Raw genomic sequence first — 10,000 nt, 5'->3', positions numbered from 1 at the left:
TTATTGACATGTCGTTGCAATCTGTATAGTGTTTCTCATAGGAAATCACAAAAAAGGGAAAAAACAAAAGCAAAATAAATAATAGTTTGCTTCACAGAAGGAAGACGACAAATATCATCTTGAGTTGGTTTACATTTAATTTATTTTTTAAATAAGCCTTGTTTTGTATTTTGCATTGATTTACTTTCATTTCCTCCAAGCCTTATAAATATAATTCCTATCTTCAATCTTGTCCATAAAAACAGACTATCCGTGTACATGTTTGAACCAAATAGTTAACTCACCGGAGATCTTTAATGAAAAACTTCGTGACCTCGAATTGGGAAAAAATGCCTGTTTATGTACAGCTGCGCGTCTATAGCTACTCCACATACACAATGTAATAGCGTCATTCATACTTAGCAGCAATAGTGATTCTTTTATTCCGCAAAGGCCGAACTTGAACAATTTTGGGGTTTACTATCAAACCGCGCTGAAACAAAAGCATAAGTCCTTGTCTGAAACTCTTAATCCGCCATGCATAAAGACCGGGGTTAATTCCAGACGAGAAAAACGCAATAGTTAACGTTACGTCTCGTGCGAGGAGCAGCGTATCTGAGCGACACTTTTCGCAAAATACCATGACAAAGTCAACAGTGATTGCAGGACACCAGGAAACAAGGAACACCAGTAGCATAATGAATACTGTGGTAGAGACCCTTCGTTCGCGTGTAACCATGTTCCGAACATGTGCTGCTTGTGTTCTATCCGCGGCCAAGTTTTGCAAATTGGCAATATCCCCTCGCAATGAGCGACGCAAACCATAGTAGGACAATAACATTATGGCCGCTGGGAATAGGACACCCAAACCATTGAGGTAAACTTGGAAACTTGCGCTTCGCCAACCCAACAAAGGCAGAATTGAGAAGTGGATCGAGAACAGCCAGATAATTAGAATTGCGGTGCGAACGCGGCGTGGTTTGATCAGTGATCGATATTGGAAAGGTCGGCACACGGCGAGGAAACGATCTACCATCAGAGCGGAGATGCTCACAATCGAACAAACGCACGATACCACTGCGAAAATGTAATAGCTAAACAGAACTTCTGTGTTATTGGACCAAAAACTTGCAGCCTTAATGGGTTCCACTGTGATTCCAACCAGAATGTCGGCCACAGCTAAGTTGATGACAAAATACGAGTTTGACACTCGCCGTAGCTTTTTTTCAGGGTCAAGAATATATACAACACAGACCAGAAGATTACCAACAACGGTATAAAACCCGGAAATGATAAAGATAACCGCCAAAGCGGCGTTGGGCGTCAAGAGAAACCCTTCGTAAAACATGAAAAGAGGCATCTTAGCAACTGGAGAAAATGGGCAAGAGATCTGTATATGAACCCTTTTATGTATGACCTCTTCTTTTGTGTATTTCTAGTTATCTACACGAAATAGATACACGGTCAAACGTTAGAAATATTCACCCACGGTGAAGACTAGTACTGCACCTTTGTTCGAAGAGATGTTTCCCACAGGAGTAGGATCTCTTCTTCGACGGAAATGTTCATTGGCTTCAGTTTGCGAATAATAACAATTAAAGAGTGATTTATAGCGCCTGTAGGCTTCAAAATTTTAGCAGATGTTTTGCGATGGTTTGAAAGCACCCACAGCCAGCGTCCATCGTTGATATGGAAAACCACTACACGTCAAGCTCCTTTCACTGCCAGAGCTTATGCAAATCCCCAAAGAAGATGATTAGTTTTGTCCATTGTCCCAGTTTAATCCCAAAGTGTCGTAATATTTCTTATGTGAGCTGCTGAAAAAAGGTATCTTGTGAGAGTAATACTGATAAAACCGTAATCAACTGACCACAAATCACGAGTAAGCCGAAAAATCAGTGCCACTTTTTTGCGATGAAACTTTGGTTACATAGAATTCCGCGTTTCATTTCTTTGATAACAGCAACATTTTTGTGGTTGTCCGTTGAGAGCTCTAAAAGAGAGCTTCCCGTTTTTTTGTGCCTGCAAAAGTGCTATTAACTTTATTGCTGAAAGGCGTTCTATAAATACGATTTTCCTATTTACATTTCGACTTGAAAAATAAACAAACGCTTCAAGACAGCGAGGAAATCCTTTTTTTGCCCAGTCGCATTACAATAACCTAATTACTCGGTTGCCATATGGTAATCCTGTGGGAAAACGAGTTAAATTTAATTTTTTTTTTCCCTCTTTTTTCTTTTTTTCCGTGTCGGGAAAAGTCTTTCCTATCACTTGCCATCTAAGTTTTGTCTTTGTGCATAGTGTTCTGCGCGTATTTTGGTAGGTTTCAGGGGGTAGTAGAAATGCGTAGATTTCTCTTGTGGACACAGTAGAATATTTAATTAACCTGCAATGGCGTCGAAGTCATTGAGTCACAAATGGCGTTTTCGTGGATCGTTAAACTAAATATACCTTTATGGAGCTCAAGAATGGAACGTCAATTGGATAAACAAGACAGGCGGTGAAAAATAAAAATGTGGAAACTTAAAAGCGACGAGTAATGGACTTCGACACCAATGTTTCTCCCGTCGAGCCGAAATCAAAATGGTCTTATTTGTAATTTTTTACCAAGTGTGGTGTTATGTGCAACACTGAAACCAAATGGAAACTTCTCTGATGATTTATGGGTTCAACAAAGACAGAAAGAATCCAGAACACCTTAAGTGGAACTGTAATCTCTGTTGTCTGGTTATTTGTATTTATTTGTACTCAACTCTGCACAGTCTTCCGGTAACAATTGGAAATTTCTCTAATTATTGTTATATTTATTTTGTGCTCAACTCTGCACAGTCTTCAGGTAAAAAAAATAATCGGAAATATGACAGCCAAATTTTTTTGAAAGAAAGCTTGTTGCCTATTTTGTGCTTCATTATTCAAGGAAAAGGTTCTTCAGGAAAGGGTTTGATCCTGAAATTTATTTTGTTGCATATGGTAATTTGACACGATTGGGGTTCTTGTCTTCACGCACGCAAGGAAATAGGAAAAGTTTTTTGCCTCCAATAGCAAATATATTGCTTATTTCAATAGTTTTTTTGCTGCATGGAAAAGGTGGCCGTTATGAATTCATCATGTTGTGTAATATTCGCGGTTAACAAATTTGCGTGCGTGGGTTGAAATTTAATACGCGAGGAGACAGGAATTTTTGAAATCTTTCTGACAAATGATTAATAGGTAGCCAAGTTTTTAACCTCAGAAAAAAATCTGTTTTGTCACGATGGTGTAAAATGAAGTTTATTTGTATGGAGTGTGATTTCCGTCCAAATTGAATTTTGTATTTTGATATTCAAATACGCAGTTTTGACATTCCAATATTTAATTGCACAGTTCAAACACGCAGTCTTGAAATTCGAGTATTTAATTGTACAGTTCAGACATGCGGTTTTGACATTCCAATATTTAACTCTGCAATTCAGAGATGCAGTTTTGACATCAGAGGAATTGTCAATTGTGCAACTCGATTTACATTCGCAGGATACACAATTGTGCCATTAGAATATTGAGTCTCACAAGATACGATTCCAGTCACAATTCGGTTATGGACTCGCGCTATTCAGACATCTAAGGTAAGGTAACTTTATTTAAAGTCGCAAACGTAGGGAGAGGTTGCCCAATCTCCCAGCCAATGGCTCATGTCAGTTGAGACAAAGTGATCACGTGCACCCTTATGGTTGCCTAGCACGTGATCAATTTCTTCCTTTTGACGGAACATCATGAGCTTTCCCTTGATTTATAGAAGTCAAAGATTGCAGAAATTTTCGTGTTTTTACGATCGATTGTCATTAATCTTTCGATTAGAATTCGATTTAGAGATATATACAAGGGTGTAGCTAGGATTTTTCCAACGGCGGGTCACATTCTGTCATACCCAAGGTACTTACTGGTCATCCACGGTGTTTTTGGTGAAAGTGACATTTTTGGGATGAGCAGCGAGTGCGGGGAGTGCGGGCAAGCCTACAAAGTAGCTGCATACTATCGATCGTATCGATCTCAGACGTCCGTGGACAAGGGCGACAATGGCGTTGGTTTCAGTCTGCGGTTAAACTTTTTTTGTGGCTCTGCGGTTTCGAAAGGAAACAACCTGAAGAAAAGTTTTCACCTACTTCTTACTTCCTCGGACAAGACTTTTACTGGGGTACCCGTAATAGCTTCGGCCGGTTTTACTCGCCGTCCACATCGTTTCGCGCTTTTCTCTTTGGGGAGAGCAACAGAAAAACATTAGGGAGCTTAAGCATGCGCATTTTTGAGACGCGGACGGCAACCGGAAGTCAGCGTTTTCCCCTTTTAACTTGTCGTCACACAACCACGTTTATATTCCTAAGTATATTTTCTCCATTAGAGATGATTAGTATAAAAACCTGGGGGACACCACTGCCCTGGCACGCAAAATGTTCTCTTCCGCTTGCCGTCCACGTCTTAAAAACGCGCATGCTTAAGCTCCCTACTGTCAGGAGACTGAAACCGCAGAGCCGCAAAAATGTTATCACGTGATCAGAATTTTTTAACCGCAGACTGAGGCAGCGTTTACACGTACGCGGTTTCATTTGTAACCGCATCGTTTTGGATGCGGTTACGCCTTTTGCTTACACGACCCCGATCGAAACTGTTGACGAAATCGTGTCGATTTGAAACCGCTGCCAAAAGTGGAGCGTTTTCAAGACGATCCGGTTTCATCTGTCGTGTAAACCGTGAAACCTTATCGATTTGGTGTGTAGTTGAGTTCAAAACAACAATGATACTTATTTTATGGACGGTAGTGTTTTACCGGGAACTATAGAACCAATGCGACCACTACATCCAGGAACCGAGTGTGATGTTGAGAAACGACGTCATGATTCCCGTCAACCTCGTTTCCAGGGCTTTTCCCTATCTCGGCGGTAAAAAGCCCTGGGAACGAGGTTGGATTCCCGCCTCAAACATAAATTTGAATTCATATCTTCTCGCCATCGTGTGATATCATCCTCGGTCTACAAGTTGCCATAAAGCAATTGTAAAGAAATAACTAACTAGTTTATGAGGGTAAACAAAGTTCCAATGCTCAGTACGTAGAAGTAAATATGAAATAATTTTAATGCTGTAGTTTTATAACTTAAATAATATGTTATCATGACTTCTAATTTCGTCGATGACAAATTGATGAGGGTCGTAAAGGGTATAATTGCCCTTTTTGTTTTCAGTGAAATGTGAAATGGTCTTTTTTCCTCGTGAAACGTGACTTGTCAATTACCGTGAGCAGTGTTTTTTGAGAATTCTTATCCGTGAAATGAGAATCGGGTGTTTAATTCTCCGTGAACTGTGACGTGATTTTGTTTCATGTTTTTGTTTGTTTGTTTGTTTTGTTGTTTTTTTTTTTGTGGGAGTAGAAACCCGAGAAAGTATAACAACAGAAAGTGTAAATATAACTCGGTAGAGCAAGGTACAACAACTGTATCTGGATTGCATGATTCGATCACTGAAACGCCGGCCTTCGACACGTGGCCTCGCTAGCCTTAGCAGCTTTGTTGGTCAATCAACACGGCAAAAACTATCTGGGAAATCGTCTCGAGACTCTTCCCAATGTAACAGTTCTGATGAGTTTCTTTATGGCAGATGGCTGTAGCAGTTAACAAACGTCACTTGAAAATTTGTATATGTAAAACGTTCTTTTTCTCGTGAAACGTAAAATGGCGATGTGAAATTTGAACGGCAAATTTAATTTTCCGTGAAACGTAATAAAGACCCGCCCTTTACCACCCACATTGATGAATTTTCGGATCACATTCATTTTTCAGTCTTAGTATTAACAATTGAGTGAATCTTTAAGGACAATGTTTCAAGTGATCGATTTCGCCATAAATAAAACACCACGTAGATGAAACTCAGTTTGACGCCTGAGGCTGTCCTTTCTACTAAATGTACGTTACATAAGCACAGTTCTTAACTTTAATTTGTCAGCGTTTGATATATTGTATAAGGTTTGCATGTAACAGCAGAGCCTGTTAATTCAGTTTACGATTCATAACTGCTGGCGTATTTTTATAGAAATTCTTGGTTGAATTCAGCGTATACTGAAATATTGGGCATGTAGTTAAGGAAAGATAGACTGAACCATTAATTTTTAAAACAGTTCAATATCCACTAATTGACAAAGGTTACTAATCGACAAAACATGAAGGAAATACTTTTCGAATATAGAATAAATATTTAGTCTGTTCTTTTCTCTCTTAGTGACATATCGTTGCAATCTGTATAGCGTTTCTCATGGGGAATTAAAAAACAAGAGAAAGAACAAAAGCAAAATAAATAATAGTTTGTTTCACAGACAGAAGACGACATATATCATTTTGAGTTGGTTTACATTTAATTTATTTTTTAATAAGCCTTGCTTTGTATTTTGAATTAATTTGCTTTCCTTTCCTCCCAGCCTTAGAAATATAATTCCTATCTTTACTCTTGTCCATCAAAACAGACTATCCGGGTACATGTTTGAACCAAATAGTTAACTGACCGAAGATCTTCAATAAAAAACTTCGTGACCTCGAATTGGGAAAAAATGCTTGTTTATGTACAGCTGCGCGTCTATAGGTACTCCACATATACAATGTAATAGCGTCATTCATACTTAGCAGCAATAGTGAAGATTCTTTTCTTCCGCAAAGGCCCAACTTGAACAATTTTCGGGTTTGCTATCAAACCGCGCTGAAACAGAAGCATAAGTCCTTGTCTGAAACTCTTAATCCGCCATGCGTAAAGACCGGGGTTAATTCCAGACGAGAAAAACGCAATAGTTAACGTTACGTCTCGTGCGAGGAGCAGCGTATCTGAGCGACACTTTTCGCAAAATACCATGACAAAGTCAGCAGTGACTGCAGGACACCAGGAAACAAGGAACACCAGTAGCATAATGAATACTGTGGTAGAGACCCTCCGTTCGCGCTTAACCATGTTCCGAACATGTGCTACTTGTGTTCTATCCGCTGCCGAGTTTTGCAAATTGGCAATTTTTTCTCGCAATGCGCGAAGCAAACCGTAGTAGGACAGCAGCATTATGGCCGCTGGAAATAGGACACCCAAACCATTGAGGTAAACTTGGAAACTTGCGCTTCGCCATCCCAAGAGAGGCAGAATTGAGAAGTGGATCGAGAACAGCCAGATAATTAGAATTGCGGTGCGAATACGGCGTGGTTTGACCAATGATCGATATTGGAAAGGTCGGCACACGGCGAGGAAACGATCTACCATCAGAGCGGAGATGCTCACGATCGAACAAACGCACGATAGCACAGCGAAAATGTAATAGCTAAACAGAACGTTTGTGTTATTGGACCAAAAACTTGCAGCGTTAATGGGTTCCACTGTGATTCCAACCAGAATGTCGGCCACAGCTAAGTTGATGACAAAATACGAGTTTGACATTCGCCGTAGCTTTTTTCCAGGGTTGAGAAAATACACAACACAGACCAGAACATTACTAACAACGGTACAAAACCCGAAAATGATAAAGATGACTGCCAAAGCGGCGTTGGGCGTCAAGAGATACCCTTCGTAAAACATGAAAAGAGACATCTTGTAACTATGTATGCCTCTTCTTTTGTGTATTTCTAGTTATCTACACGAAGTAGATGCACGGTCAAACGTTAGAAATACTCATCCACGGCAAAGCCTAGTACTGCACCTTTGTTCGAAGAGATGTTTCCCACAGGAGTAGGATCTCTTCTTCTACAGGATGAAATGTTCATTAGCTTCAGTTTGCAAAGAATAACAATTAAAGCCCGATTTACGGCGCCGGTAGCCTTGAAAATTTAGCAGATGTTTTGCGATGGTTTGAAAGCGCCCAGAGCCAGCGTCCATCGTTGATATGGAAAACCACTACACGTCAAGCTCCTTTCACTGCCAGAGCTTATGCAAATCCCCAAAGAAGATGATTAGTTTTGTTCATTGTCCCAGTTTAATCCCAAAGTATCGTAATCTTTCTTATGTGAGCCGCTGAAAAAAGTTATCTTGTGAGAGTAATACTGATAAAACCGTGATCACCTGACCACAAATCAAAAACCCGAGTAAGCCGAAAAATCAGTGCCACTCTTTTGCGATGAAACTTTGGTTACATAGAATTCCGCGTTTCATTTCTTTGATAACAGCAGCATTTTTGTGGTTGTCCGTTGAGAGTTCTAAGAAAAAGCTTCCCGTTTTTTCGTGCCTGCAAAAGTCAAAACGACAGCGAAACCAAAGTTTGAGTGCTATTACCTTTATTGTTGAAAAGGCGTTCTATAAATACGATTTTCCTATTTACATTTCGACTTGAAAAATAAACAAACGCTCCAAGACAGAGAGGAAATGGTTTTTTTGCCCAGTCAAATTACAATAACCTAATTACTCGGTTGCCATACGGCAATCCTGTCGGAAAACGAGTTAAATTTAATTATTTTCTTTTTTTCCTCTTTTTTCCTTTTTCTTCCGTGTCGGGAAAAGTCTTTCCTATCACTTGCCATCTGAGTTTTGTCTTTGTGCATAGTGTTTTGTGCGTAGTTTGGTAGGTTTCAGGGGGTAGTAGAATGGAACGCTCAAGAATGGAACGTCAATTGGATAAACAAGACAGGCGGTGAAAAATAAAAATCTGGAATCTTAAAAGCGACGAGTAATGGACTTCGACACCAATGTTTCGCCCGTCGAGCCGAAATCAAAATGATCTTATTTGTAATTTTTTACCAAGTGTGGTGTTATGTGCAACACTGAAACCAAATGGAAACTTCTCTGATAATTTATGGGTTCAACAAAAACAGAAAGAATCGAACCCCTTAAGTGGAACTGTAATCTCTGTTGTCTGGTTATTTGTATTTATTTGTACTCAACTCTGCACAGTCTTCCGGTAACAATTGGAAATTTCTCTAATTATTGTTATATTTATTTTGTGCTCAACTCTGCACAGTCTTCACGTAAAAAAATAATCGGAAATATGACAGAACAAGAATTATTTGAAAGAAAGCTTGAAGATAGGCTGTGCAAAATAAAATATCTGGAATTTTAAAAGCGACGAGTAATTGACTTCGACAACAATCTTTCGCCCGTCGAGCCGTAATCAAAGTGAGCTGTATCTGTGATATTTTATCAAGTGTGGTGTTATGTGCAACACTGAAACCAAATGGAAAATTCTCTGGTAATTTATGGGTTCAACAAAGACAGAGAAAGAATCGAACACCTCAAGTGGATCTGTGATCTCTGTTGTCTGACTATTCAGGAAAATTGGAAATTTCACTAATTATTGTTATGTTTGTTTGTGCTCAACTCTGCACAGTCTTCAGGTAAAAAAGTAATCGGAAATGTGACAGCCAAATTCTTTTGAAAGAAAGCTTGTTGCCTATTTTGTGCTTCATTATTCAAGGAAAAGGTTCTTCAGGAAAGGGTTTGATCCTGAAATTTATTTTGTTGCATATGGTAATTTGACAGGATTGGGTTTCTTGTCTTCACGCACGCAATGAAATAGGAAGGGTTTTTTCTCTCTAATGGCAAAAATGTTGCTTATTTCAATAATTTTTTGCTGCCTGGAAAAGGTGGCCTTTATGAATTCATCGTGTTGTGTAATATTCGCGGTTAACAAATTTGCGTGCGTGGGTTGAAATGTAATACGCGAGGAGACAGGAATTTTTGAAATCTTTCTGACAAATGATTAATAGGTAGCCAAGTTTTTAACCTGAGAAAAAGATCTGTTTTGTCACTATGGTGTAAAATGAAGTTTATTTGTATGGAGTGTGATTTCCGTCCAAATTGAATTTTGTATTTTGATATTCAAATACGCAGTTGTGACATTCCAGTATTCAAATGTACAGTTCAAACATGCAGTCTTGAAATTCGAGTATTTAATTGTACAGTTCAGAAATGCAGTTTTGACATTCCAATATTCAATTCTGCAATTCAGAGATGTAGTTTTGACATTAGAGGAATTTCAATTGTGCAAGTCAGCCTTGCAGTTTTATCATTCGAATTGTCAATTGTGCAACTCGATTTACAT

At 39.1% G+C, this 10,000-nt stretch overlaps 2 protein-coding genes across 2 annotated transcripts in view; both read right to left on the bottom strand.

Annotated features, from left to right (window-relative positions):
- Positions 1-2,305, bottom strand: part of LOC137975907 (histamine H2 receptor-like) — a 2,536-nt gene extending 231 nt beyond the window's left edge. The window contains exon 1 of the mRNA XM_068823117.1: positions 1-2,305. This exon is cut by the window's left edge and continues 231 nt beyond it. Within this exon, the coding sequence (XP_068679218.1) occupies positions 389-1,339 (951 nt within the window). The 5' untranslated portion in view covers positions 1,340-2,305 and the 3' untranslated portion in view covers positions 1-388.
- Positions 2,306-5,184: 2,879 nt separating this feature from the next.
- Positions 5,185-8,245, bottom strand: LOC137975597 (adenosine receptor A3-like). The gene has a single exon (XM_068822716.1). It carries the CDS (start codon positions 7,558-7,560, stop codon positions 6,607-6,609), a length of 954 nt encoding a protein of 317 aa, XP_068678817.1. The 5' UTR covers positions 7,561-8,245; the 3' UTR covers positions 5,185-6,606.
- Positions 8,246-10,000: the final 1,755 nt, after the last annotated feature.

The sequence above is a fragment of the Montipora foliosa genome, chromosome 11 (assembly GCF_036669935.1).
Source record: "Montipora foliosa isolate CH-2021 chromosome 11, ASM3666993v2, whole genome shotgun sequence".
Taxonomy (NCBI): domain Eukaryota; kingdom Metazoa; phylum Cnidaria; class Anthozoa; order Scleractinia; family Acroporidae; genus Montipora; species Montipora foliosa.
Note: the sequence above shows the minus strand (reverse complement) of the source record. Positions and strands in the feature narration are given on the sequence as shown.

Bases quoted from the DNA above. Each gene is read 5' to 3' on its own strand.
- LOC137975597 (XM_068822716.1), bottom strand. From the start codon at position 7,560: ATGTCTCTTTTCATGTTTTACGAAGGGTATCTCTTGACGCCCAACGCC.